This window comes from Phycodurus eques, chromosome 10 (assembly GCF_024500275.1).
Source record: "Phycodurus eques isolate BA_2022a chromosome 10, UOR_Pequ_1.1, whole genome shotgun sequence".
Lineage (NCBI taxonomy): Eukaryota > Metazoa > Chordata > Actinopteri > Syngnathiformes > Syngnathidae > Phycodurus > Phycodurus eques.
Genome location: NC_084534.1, coordinates 13,731,830 through 13,744,495, shown reverse-complemented (window position 1 = coordinate 13,744,495; position 12,666 = coordinate 13,731,830). Strand labels below are relative to the sequence as shown.

Genomic DNA, 12,666 nt, shown 5'->3' with positions numbered 1-12,666 from the left:
ATGAAGTGAGAGGGGGGGGGGGGGGGGGGGGGGAGCGGAAGAGACAAGAGAACAGTCCTCGTTGACTTCTGTAATAGTTTAGAGGAGAAACTATAGTTCCTACTAGCAAAATGCATGCACACACTGGCTGTCCAACTTGCCAAACATCTGGAGCAAAGTTAGAAAACGCTGAATGAAAAGAATCTTAAATAACAGTGGATTGGTAGCGCGACGCCAGACGTGAGCCAGTTAAAACAGTCCTTGTTGGGTTATCTGTCTGGGAGCGGTTATCGAACAGACACTTTTATTGCTAGTCGTGTTTCATAGCCAGAGTTTAAGACCACAGTCTCAGCGTGTGTGCATGTATGTGTGTGTGTGTAAGGTGCTGAGCCAAAACGTGATTGTGGCTCTGCAACCCATGTTGCTGATTGTTTTTTTTTTTTTTTTCCTGGTTCTGTTGTGCTCTACCGTGTCTCATCGAGCCCCACCACACCTCCAGACACCATGTGCTTTATGGTCAAGAAAATATTAAAGGTTTCAAAGGATGCTATGAAATGCTGCCATTAAACCCAGTCTTCTACTTTATTCTTCTTTATCTTCTTCTAAGTTTTGTTTAGCTTGGCAGCAAAGGTGTGTTTTCCTGCCTTCTTACCGCTATAGCACAAACTCCAGAGATTAAACAGATCACGTTATTAAAACCCTAACTGGAAAAAGTTGCCAGAGCATGTTGAATTAAATCAAAACAGTGATTACTAAGTTCAGTTTCATCTTTATGTCCTAGATGTACTGTTATTGTGTTTTAGTTTTACATACACACGGAAGGTGGGCTAGCCTGTATGCCTTTTGTGTTGTGTTAGCATCAGTGCTAACGTCACTGTTCATAGTCATATCCAGGGCTTGTAAAAATGTCTTGCAATAAACAGTCAAATCACTACTCACTTTCAATATTTGACACGATGTTATGTTTCACTTGGATTTTAAACAAACAGTGGAGCCTTGAAGGCTTTTGAAATAATCGTTCCAATCATGGAAATAAAATGTTATTATTTTAATTGTATTTATTTATTTTGTATTTCCTTTTTGATTCGCTTTATTTACAGATCACCGCATTATATTCGTTCCTCATGACGCCAAGTTTCTTCATGTCTTCGTCTTCTTCTTGATTTCCGGCAGATTGGGCATATTTAAGTGCATTGCTGCCACCTACAACAGAGCCAAACCCTAAGAAATACAGTACATTCAAATAACAAATATTAACGCTTACAACTGGAGAGCAATGATTATGTTGTGCAATTGACCAGTATGCAGAATTGTTTTTGTCCTATTACATAATATGCTGCAATAACTGTCTCACAATAATGTTCTTGTCATAATTTAAGAAAATATGGAAATTCAGACACAGTGTTCTGGAAGTGAATTTCAATAGGTTGGCACTTTTGCAGTCCTAGCCATAAATGTAATTTTACTAATAATCGGCATAATAATTTCTTTCGGTGTTTCGGTTTTCAGCCTTGGGTTTCTCGTTTTCTTTTTATTTATTTGTTTTGTTTCGGTGCATCACTAATTTTGAGATCATTATGTTTTAAAATACTGGCAAAATTAATTTATTTCTTTGATGTTTATAATTGTTAAATAAACCTGCTTTATAATGTCAATCAATTTGGTCTGGTCCAGTTTTATACATTTATAACCTTTATTACAATAAATATCGAGTCAGAATCAGAATCATCTTTATTTGCCAAGTATGTCCAAAAAAACACACAAGGAGTTTGTCTCCGGAAGTTGGAGCCGCTCTAGTACGACAACAGACAGTCAAGTGACAGAGACACTTTTGTGACATAAATACATTGACAAAAAAAAAAAAAAAAAAAAAAAAAACAGTCACTGAGTAATAAAGGGTTGCTAGCTGTCTGGTAATGCCGGTACATTTTATATATTTTATACTCGAGTCATATCGAGTATAAACATTAGGGTAAAAAAATGATATCAAATTTAGGCCGTATCACCCAGCACTGCTTAAATGGTGCCCAGGGACACACTTGTGTGTCCGGCATGAGTTGCCCCTTCCCCACCATATCAAATCGCATCAGTGATTATCCAGCGCAATTGTGAGTCACTTAGTTATAGTTACTGGGCCCATTTCTACCACTATAGCTTGTAGTTAGCTAGCTAGCAATGGCCAAACCCCGTAAATGCATCTTTCCTGGAGACCACAATTTACAGAATAGCTCGTTGTCATTATTTAAATTCCCAAGTGAAGAGGTGACGCCGCGGACGAGCCACCGTCCGTGCGCCGACTGAGAGGAGCCCTGGTAGCCTGTTAGTGTGCAAGCTAGCTGGTGGCTAGCGCCTCTCCCCACGAGGAGGTGGTGGGATATATTCCAGCCACCGCACGCTTTTAGTTGATATACTATATTTTCACATCTTAAACATACATGAAGGCATAAGAAAGTTGCCAGATGAAGTAGCATACATTTTTCAGTGGACACGAGAGCACAGACAACGGCTTAATTATTCACAATTTTGAAGCCTCATTTTATATACGTGATGACTTTAGTTGTATCAAATTTAGAATACCTATTTTTACTTTACAGGGACTTTAAGGACTGAAGTGAAGATGCCCTCGAGCATTGTTCTCTTCCTGAGACAACATAGAATCTTGACTTGGGAGAGGTCGCCACTGCAGGCACACCAGTCCAGCAAACTCTCCTCCAGCAACCACACATTCGACCATTGCACACAGTGTGGTATTGTTGAAATATTCATGGCCACTTGTACTTTTTGGCAGTTGGTCCAAGTTACTGACACAGTCTTACAACATGATGGAAGTTTGGCTTTTGACTGCATCGCTGACTAGATGGTTCTGTGGAGTCCACACCAAATTCTAATGACCACAACACACATTTCTACTGCGTGATAGTTGTCATGAGCACAGAGGAGTTGACGTTACTTCTCAACACTGTTAAAATTCAACTTCCTTTTGGAGGAGAGGAGTTTAATTTGGCATAGGTGGATGTAACTATGTATTGTTCTGTTTGACAAAGTGTTGCCAAAATAATCTTGGGCCCATGTGGCTCTATCATCCATGAAGTGGTGTCTTGAGGGTCGTACATCATGTGTGTTCTGCTTAGGCTTAACTCTTTTGTCTTTATACACTGAAATTACCCACGTTCAATGAATCGTTTAATTAAATTATACACCATAGAGCTAGGCATATTCAAAACCCATCCAATCATTCTAATTTAATAGAATACATTTCTCAGAAAACTGCTGATCCTCTGTCTGTCTCTGCTGCAAAAGGAAAATATATTTCTTGGATGTTGGACACCTGTTTTCAAATGAAATAATTAACAGTGAAACTCGAGATTCATTCAGTTGTTCAACAGATGAGTGATAGTCTAATGGTGATTGTGGAGGAGTTTAAGACAAATAAGATCAGGGGGAGTTTAGTAATCTAGTCTGCCTTTGGGCTTGCTTTAAATTAAATGTAGCTTTTGAGAGGCTCACTGAGCAATTGCACACATGCAAAGACAAGCCTCAGGCTGTACAGAAGTTGGAGAGCAGGACTGTACATGAACAAACAATACAAACATTGAACTCACAATTTTAATAGTAGTGAAGAAGTTGTTATCTTGTATTTATGTGATATGAAGTCAGTATCCCCGAACAGTAACTCCTTTGTCTCTTTACAGGTCAACCAGCAGCCAGATCCACACCCATCCACCCCACCCAGCCATGTCGGACGCAACCTAGCAGCCAAATACGCAACGGAACTAAACATCACGCACACACACACTCCACTCACTGTCCGCGTCCCACACCTCACACACACTCACTCCAGTCTGGCGGGGACAGGAATGGGGGCCCTCATCCAAAACTGGGCTCCCTCCCCAGAGGAGGCTCATCCACCTCCTCCTCCTCCTCAGCAGGGCCCAGGAACAGCAAGAAGTTGCAGTCTAACCCCTCGATCACCTCCCAGAGCAGCAAGAGGAGCAAAGCCAGCTCCAGGAGTAGCTCCAAGAGCAACAGCTCTCAGATTCCCACAGAGGCACAGGATGGTAAGAAGACTAGTAATAATCCAAATAATATTACAGCAACAAGATTCTTGTACCACCCCTTGGCTATGACAACCTTTAATCGTTACAATCCGACACAGTGTATGTTCAACATTTATGTAATGACAAACTACAGGATCATGGCATTAATTATCATAATATAAAGGAGTAATTTGGCGGAATGGTGGACGACTGGTTAGCACATCTGCCTCACAGTTCTGAGGACCGGGGTTCAAATCCCGGCCCCGCCTGTGGGGAGTTTGCATGTTCTCCCCGTGCCTGCGTGGGTTTTCTCCGGGCACTCCGGTTTCTTCCCACATCCCAAAAACATGCATGGTAGGTTGATTGAGGACTCTTGATTGACCTTAAGTGTGAGTGTGTGCGTGAATGGTTGTTTGTTTATATGTGCCCTGCGATTGGCTGGAGACCAGTTCAGGGTGTACAACGCCTCTTGCCCGAATATAGCTGGGATAGGCTCCAGCACGCCCGCGACCCTTGTGAGGATAAAGCGGTACAGAAAATGGATGGATGAAAAGGAGTAACTGCATTTTCTTTCCAGTGGTTAGCAGTGTGGCCTCACAACAATACATTTCTCACATTTTTTTAATGGAACATGCATGTTCTTCCTTTAGTTCTATGGGTTCTATACTTGATCCCACAGTAAAATAAAAGTACCTTTCAGGTACACTGAAAGCAAACACTGTTGTGTGAATGTGTGTATAAATGGCTAAGAACAAATTGTTTGGTTTAGTCTTACTTAGGTCAAGTTATTCCAAGATGCCTGTAGACAAGACCAAATCGAACCATATCAAATGGGTCATAGTCATAGTCATAATCTACCTGGAAAATATGATTAGAAAAAGATTTATTGACAGCATAGTGGCCAGAGAACAGACTGAACTAGGACAATCTGTACCTGCTCTACTGTTCGAGCCCCAAACTTTGACGTAGATGAAGACCACAAGAAATTCAGTGTACTGCGATGCTATCTGCGTTGGTTCAGTGCAGTATTTGCCAATTGTACCGAGTTGTTGGACTGTCGTGCTCTTCGCAATGGCAGTGGTTTGGTGGCCAGTTGATTTTTATTTTTTTATTTTTTTATTTTGATTTATTTTTTAAAAAATTTTAACGCACTTTTGGGAGGTCTTTGACATAATAAATCAACTGGAAAAATCCCAATATTATTGTTTGCCACGGTAGAGCGGCGATTGCTAAATCCTGATCTGGTTTGGCTTTTATTGCAGGGCGTGAAGGTGAGGAGGGAGATAGCAGCATCACCTACATAAATAGTGTGACATGATAACTGCGAGATGTAATGCATTCAGCATGTCATTTGCCAATGAACTCAAGAATATAAACACAATACAGCACACTGCTACATAGTGACATTATCTATAAAAACAGATGCCTCTGTCGCAATCAACAATATTATTTAAATGATGGTTTTTTTTTTTCCCTATATTCAATTGTTGTGCTAAAGTGACTATCTGTCAACCAATTAATGGACAGCAGGGTGTTTAGCTCCTCCCAACACAAGCAAATTGCACTGTACAGATGTCACTGCTACGCAAACCAAAGGGTGCAGACCATGCAGCTGGATTTTTTTTAGCACTTTACTGAACTGTACTTCTTCACGAACGTATTAAAGGTTCCATATTTTGGCAAGTTAGACCTCCATAGAGTGAACCTCCATAGAGTGACTCTCTAACATGGACTTAGTATTTAAGTGTCAATTTCATTTTAAAAAAAAACACCTCGGTTTTGTCATATTTAGTCCTGTAACGATATAAATTTTTTGTAAGATGAAATATTCGGCCAAAAACTATCACAATAAACGATATTGTTGTTTTTTTCACGCCTATGAAATCAGGAAAAATAAGGCCCTCTCTTATTATCCATCCATCCATTTTCTGATCCGCTTCTCCTCACTAGGGTCGCGGGCGTGCTGGAGCCTATCCCAGCTGTCATTGGGCAGGAGGCGGGGTACACCCTGAACTGGTTGCCAGCCAATTGCAGGGCACATACAAACAAACAACCACCCGCACTCACATTCACACCTACGGGCAATTTAGAGTCTTCAATCAACCTACCACGCATGTTTTTGAGATGTGGGAGGAAACCGGAGTGCCCGGAGAAAAGCCAGGCAGGCACGGGGAGAACATGCAAACTCCACACAGGCGGGGCCGGGGATTGAACCCCGGTCCTCAGAACTGTGAGGCTGACGCTTTAACCAGTCGTCCACCGTGCCGCCACCCTCTCTTATTGTTTTCTTTTAAATCATTCTTGTTGTTATTATTGTTATTTATTTTCTTATTTCTCTATTAAATTGTTTTTCTTTACTCTGTGAGAAGGATTCCCCTCTATCTGAAATAAAGAATAAAGAGCTGCAAGATTAACCTGGTTTACATGGAGCCTTCTATTCCGATTATAATCGGTTTAGAACCCCAAACCGAATGAAAATGCTCCAAATAAAAACCTCAATCGGAATAAACCAAATCTCAATGGACTTTCATTCGATTACACAGGGTTGAATATTTCTTTTGCCAAATCGATCAGAAGTAAATTTTCACCATGTATCACGTCATTCATAATAGTACCGGGAAAAGCTCTGTCTGCGCATGCTTCGTCTCAACGTAAATGTGTGATGATGTCATCGTTTACGCACGGCGTAAATATGGCAGCTCCTGACGGAGCTCATATGCGACAGTGATCTTGTTTTTTTAACTACTTATACTACTGTGCTGAATTGAGGACAGACCTCCATCTTGATAAATGACGTGATGTTCAAGACACCGCGCGCATGTTTCATGCCTGTTCCGAATGAATGTAGTGCACATCATGTATATACCCAATCGGAATAGATCACGTCACCTGTGAACAGTTGACCAGAGAGTCTCCATGGAAACCCGGCTACGGTGTGGTTGGTCCTCTCAAGAGGAGCCGTTAACCTGTCAATCAAATATACATTGACGTTTGCTGTAGTCAACTACTGGCTGAATAACGTATGCCACTGAGGTTATGCTTAATAAACAGTTAACGTTCCCATGTTTGTGTTAATTGGGGGACTAACACAACTAACAACAACAACTCGGAGCAGCACTGACGTTTTAAACGACTTCGCCACAGTGGAGCGAGCTGTTTAGATCCTTAACTCGCTTGCTCGTTAGTTCGCAGGCTAGCTCGTAAGCTCACGGCCAGGCTAGCAAACACAATAAACAGTTAACTTTGCACATGAAGCAAGGATGTGGAGTATTGGACAGAGCCAAGAGTGGATCGGTCCGCCGGCATTCCATGAGCCCACTGGCGGCCAATGACACAGCCGTCCAACTCTGTCGGCTCACTGTGTGATCCGCACGTCAGCTCACCACAACAATGACCAATTATCGAGTCCTGAAAAACTATCGTTGTCCATTTTGTGTATCGAAGGATAAGTCGATATAGTAATTCTCATGACAGGCCTAATCATATGAGTATGCTGAAAAGGCCCCTCTGAGGGCTACTTCTGTTTGACCCAGTTTTGTGTCCATTTTGTCCATATTTGGCTAAGACCACCCCCTTTTCCCTGATTGGTTGCTTCCTTGTAGAAGACCCACTTGTGAGAGCACACGTTTGTTATGTTGACAGCACTGGCTCGGGAGCGGAAAAGTAAGTTGGAGATCTTCGCTAGTGACAAAGATAAGCTTGAAAAATTGGAATGACCTGATTTCAGGCCTCTCAGCAGAAAAACGTCTGGAACTCAGGAATGCGTGGACGATTTTAATTCATATTTCATGTTTACTGAGGCACCATAAAAACAATATTACATCCCAAATACTCGAAAAAGTTGGTTTGCCAAAATGAGGGACCTTTAAAAAAAAATACAGAAATGTTCATATGTCTGAAATGTTTGTAAGATAAATGTAAGATAAATGTTCGTAAGTATACTGTATACTGTAAAAACCCTAGAAATTGATCACTTATAGCAGGGGCGCAAACACTGCAATTGCGATACAGCAGGGAAACACTGTAGTGAAGGACTGTACTGATGGGTGCACTTATATCAGATTCCAATAAAAGTGAGAAATGTAAATTAAAAAGTGAACTTTCTTTATCTCCAGACTGCTGCGTTCACTGCATCCTGGCCTGCCTCTTTTGTGAATTCCTGACGCTGTGTAACATCGTCCTGGACTGCGCCACCTGCGGCTCGTGCGCAGGCAACGACTCGTGTTTCTGCTGCTGCTGCGCGTCGGAGGAGTGCGGTGACTGCGATCTGCCGTGCGACATGGACTGCGGCATCATCGACGCCTGCTGTGAGTCTGCAGACTGTCTGGAGATCTGCATGGAGTGCTGCAGCCTTTGCTTCTCTTCCTGAGGTCACTACGCCCAGGGAGGCGCAACCACTTCTTCACTTCTCAATCTTATCTCCACAAAGCCCGGGAGCGACTTCAATCAGCGTCTTGTCAAAGCTCCGAAGTTCTACATTCGGTCTTTGTTGTCATAACTTGGCTTGGACTCTGTGGCTCTCACGATATTGGCTTGCCTTGTTGGCTCCACAATACAGTATGTCCCTCACAAAAGAGTTTGAGAGCAGTCAATGGTGAATTCCTCCCTCTCTTATGGATCAAAGCAGAGAAAAGCAGCCCGTCCTGCTTTGTGCTGGCTGTTGGGCCATCGCTACACAGTCTGATGTGCACTGCAGTTTCAGCTGTGGTCCGCTAACGTGCGCGAACTGGATTGTTCCAATGGAGCCCCTTGTGCCGTCTAAGTGACTGGAGTTCTCCAAGCGTGAAAAATGACCTCCAAAGGCAAATGAGAAAATGGATCCATTTAACCGGATTTTAGTGTTTCTGTTGATAAGAGCAGCAGCGTAATGGAAAAATTGAAGCTCAGCTCTCTGTAGAACTGTCTGAGTCTGTCCTTGGCAAGGTTAACGTCTTCCAGTCTGATTGCATGCCATGGCCTTTGTGACACGCACGGCCCAAGAGGCTGATGTTGGATCCATTGATGTCTTTGTCCACGGAGAAATCTACAAAACAGAGAATAATCGTGGCTTGTGGCAATATTATAGACACATTTCCTTTGTTCGTAAGTGTCTCATTTAACAGACGTAATCAGCGTAGAATCATGAGAGAGTCATTCATCAGCTTGCAGATGGAGTGCATCAAATCAGGCCCGTTAGTGATGGACATCAGCGGGCAACGCTTGATGGCATTTAGAATGATCACATTCTCTGCTTAACGTGACGGGAGCGTTCGCAATCAAATGTCTCTCCTCATTTCATAGTTCATATCGTGTTTACTTTTACATTGATTTGAGGAGTTCGGCTGTGTCCACTGAAATATTCCTCGTCCAAATGGTCAAAACTGGTAAAAGGACTGGACTAGAAGGCAGCATTTTTCTTGAATACATTTCATCTTTCTTTGTCACGCTCGTTATGTGAACAAATGGTCTTCTCGGCTTAGCTCACTGCCTCCCTTTCCAAGTAGATTCCAAATCTCTATTAATCCTTTTTGGGGGCTAGATTTTCGTTAAGATATTTGCATTTCTCCTCTAATGTGAAAATCACATTTCTGTGTTATCAGGTTTGACCAAGCTAGCTGTAGAGCAGGTACTGCTGAACATCTAATTGAATTCTGCCAGTGAAAATCTCATATTGCATTATGCTAAGTTGGATTCACACGCCCATAGTATGAATGGTACGATTTTGATAACAGGCCTTGACTCTTATACCATCACACACATTTTCTCCAAGCCAACACTATGTGCTTTATAAATGACTTGATGCATATCTCTCCTCTAATAATCCGATATTTTGTGCAATTTTGTTTCTTGAAAATATCAAAGTTTACTTTGACTGGAAGATAGTTTCTTGATTTATAAACGTGTGTACATAGAAGGGTTTGTGTGTGAATTCAAACCCTATTCTCGGGGGCTGACTTTGGTAAGAATACACAAAGAGGAGAAAATCAAGCTAATAACAGCAACGCAGAAATGAAAGTTTCTGGAATTAAACAAGTGGAACTGGAGATGTCATCACTAAGAGTGTCTCAAAATTTCCAACACATTGAAAATTATAATCCTGGAAAGCCCTGGAAAACAATGCAATATTTAACAGAGATTTATGGAGGGACAACTGGATCATAGAATACTACAGACAAATGGATTACAATGTCATGTTTGGGGTAAGATACAAAATACCGTAGCACTTTACAGTTTCTCTGTCGCCAAACCAACCATATCACAAGAACAACCATCAAAATTGTATGTACTTGGCAAAACCAAAGGAAAATATTTTTAGGGTGAATCCTTACAGTAAATGAAAGCTACTTTGATATCAGTCTATCGCTTCACAGCCAAAAAGCCAATTTTTAAGCACAACGTATTCATTGATGACAACAGCACAATGTTTTTGTTTGTTTGTTTTCTTTAACAGTCTACTAGGCGTGGGCAACACAGTTTGTTTATTCTCGTTCAGAGTAACCAAGCTTTAAACCAACACATACATACATACATGCTAAACTAACTTGTCACTGTTGTCACATACAGTGTATTGTTCCGGAAGAAACATTTTATTTTAACACTACTATTAAAGCAACATCTGCACCATGTTGGTTGGTTGGTTGGTTGGTTGGTTGGTTTGGTCGGGAAGTGGATAACACCTTGTAAAAATAAATGAATAAATGTAATTTGGATAAACATATTATGGCTATTATTACTGGAAATAGAAATGTTATGTAGGTCCTACCATACCATTCATTCTCTGGTATTTGAATGATGTTCCATTATTCCCATTCCATTTTTTTTTAAACTTCACTACGAACATTGTTTAGCTTTATGGACTTGTAATCTTGTGATAATTTTATTTGTATTTTTTTTAAGTGGTTTATATATAAGCTGGACCCCTCTACTAGTAGTGTAAAGTCTATCACAGTGCAGATGAAATGTTACTTGAGTATTGTCCACAATAATGTCAATCTGTTTACAACATAGCAACTTTGTTTACTTCAATTGCTGTCTTGGGAGTCACATGAAAAACTTTTCGTTTAGTACTGAATAAACAATGTGAACTCCAAAACATGGATATTTGTTATTATTTTTGGCCTTACTTTCATACCACCAAAATAATGAATTTCACGATTTCCTGACTCCATTTGTGAAACAGAACAAAAGGTTTGTAACGGATCGACAAGCTTCAATTAATAGCTTCTTCTCCGGATCATATATTCGAATATGGTGTGACTTGTGAAGGAATATTTCAAATGGGACTTTTATTTTTATTTTTTGTGGCTCACACTGGTGCTTAACGTGCCAAATTGTTTTTGCCAGAGCTGAACGCAGTTTATCGAATGTCGGAAAACATTCCTGATGAGGCCATTGTTAGGTGATTTCTTTGCTATTTTTATCAATCTTATTGTATCACTAATTAAACTCAAATCAACCAAATTTTCTTCAAAGAAATATCTTCATTTAAATCTACTGTTTGTATGGGAATAAAGGAGGGTGGTTTTATCAGTAGGTGGCATTAATACTCATACCTTTGTAGAAGAAGGGCATTAAAAGGGCACAGGGCTCAAAACAGTGGTGGTGACTCACATAAGAATAACTTTGTCTAGTTAATTTTTCATTAAATATATATTTTTTAAGTTATTGGTGGTTAACGTCTTAGTTTATACATGTGTATGGCCATGAAGAACGTTAATTTTTTACTGAAAAATGGCAGTGTACTTCTATGATGGTGATAGTTTAACACTGGAAGACCTCAATTCTAGTTTCACAAGTTCCTGCTGGGAAAACAGTTGAAAGAAAATGCAAACAAATCAAAGGGGGACCACAGTCGAGGAATCGATTATCATCGATCGACTGTTTTTGAAATTCTTTAGCAGGTTTCTCATAAAGTCACTCTTGGTAAAAGGCCAAATATGACTGTCCATAAAGAAATTTGAATTTCATATGGAAAAGGTGTTTGTAAATATGGTTCCTGTAAGATAACAATTCAAGTAGTTCAGGGCCATTTTCTCACATTCAAACAGTAATGTTGCTGATCCTTGCTTCTTTTTTTTTTTAACCTAGATTTCTCCATTAATATGGTTTCAAAAACATCTTTAGTATCTGGAGGTTTTCCCAGAACCCTGGCACATTAGTTGTCTCTGCAGCTGACAGAAAGAGGAGAAAATGTCAGAAATACGAGAAACGGCACAACAACTGGGCTCATGCGGAACCAAATCCTTTAATGTGTTGTTTTTTAACATCTTGCCAAAGTAGTTGAGGAGGAATGTGTGCTCAGGCCAAGATATTAGTGTTTGTGGAGAAGTTCAGGGGACGTTGGTTTTAACAGATTTTTTGTTTGTTTTTGTTTTTTTGCCTTAATCCTTCCTTCATTTAACTGTGGTCTGTTGCATGTAGTCAAGAGTCAGCGTTGAACAACAATGTACACTATAGTGTATGTGAGTTGTGCGTGCATGAGTGCATGCACTTGTGTGTTTGCTGACTGAGCTCTTGCTGTGCGTGAATATGATGTGTTGGGCCATCATCACTTTGAGAAGATTCTTTGTAAAAATCAGGAAGGAAAATGAATGTAAAGGGGTCAGCTCCTGTTTATTGATGAGTTTGTACACGCACATGTATGCGTGTGTGTATGTTTGTGTGTGGAGAT

The 12,666-nt window shown here is 40.6% G+C and overlaps 1 protein-coding gene across 2 annotated transcripts in view; it reads left to right on the top strand.

Moving 5' to 3' along the window:
* Positions 1-11,072, top strand: part of mdfi (MyoD family inhibitor) — a 32,969-nt gene extending 21,897 nt beyond the window's left edge. Inside the window, exons 4-6 of one of the 2 annotated variants that reach the window (XM_061689111.1) lie at positions 2,574-2,726; positions 3,672-4,037; positions 8,132-11,072. In XM_061689111.1, coding sequence (XP_061545095.1) covers positions 2,574-2,726; positions 3,672-4,037; positions 8,132-8,385 — 773 coding nt within the window. In that variant the 3' untranslated portion in view covers positions 8,386-11,072. The remainder of the gene's footprint in view (positions 1-2,573; positions 2,727-3,671; positions 4,038-8,131) is intronic. The other variant, XM_061689112.1, reaches the window with a different exon arrangement.
* Positions 11,073-12,666: the final 1,594 nt, after the last annotated feature.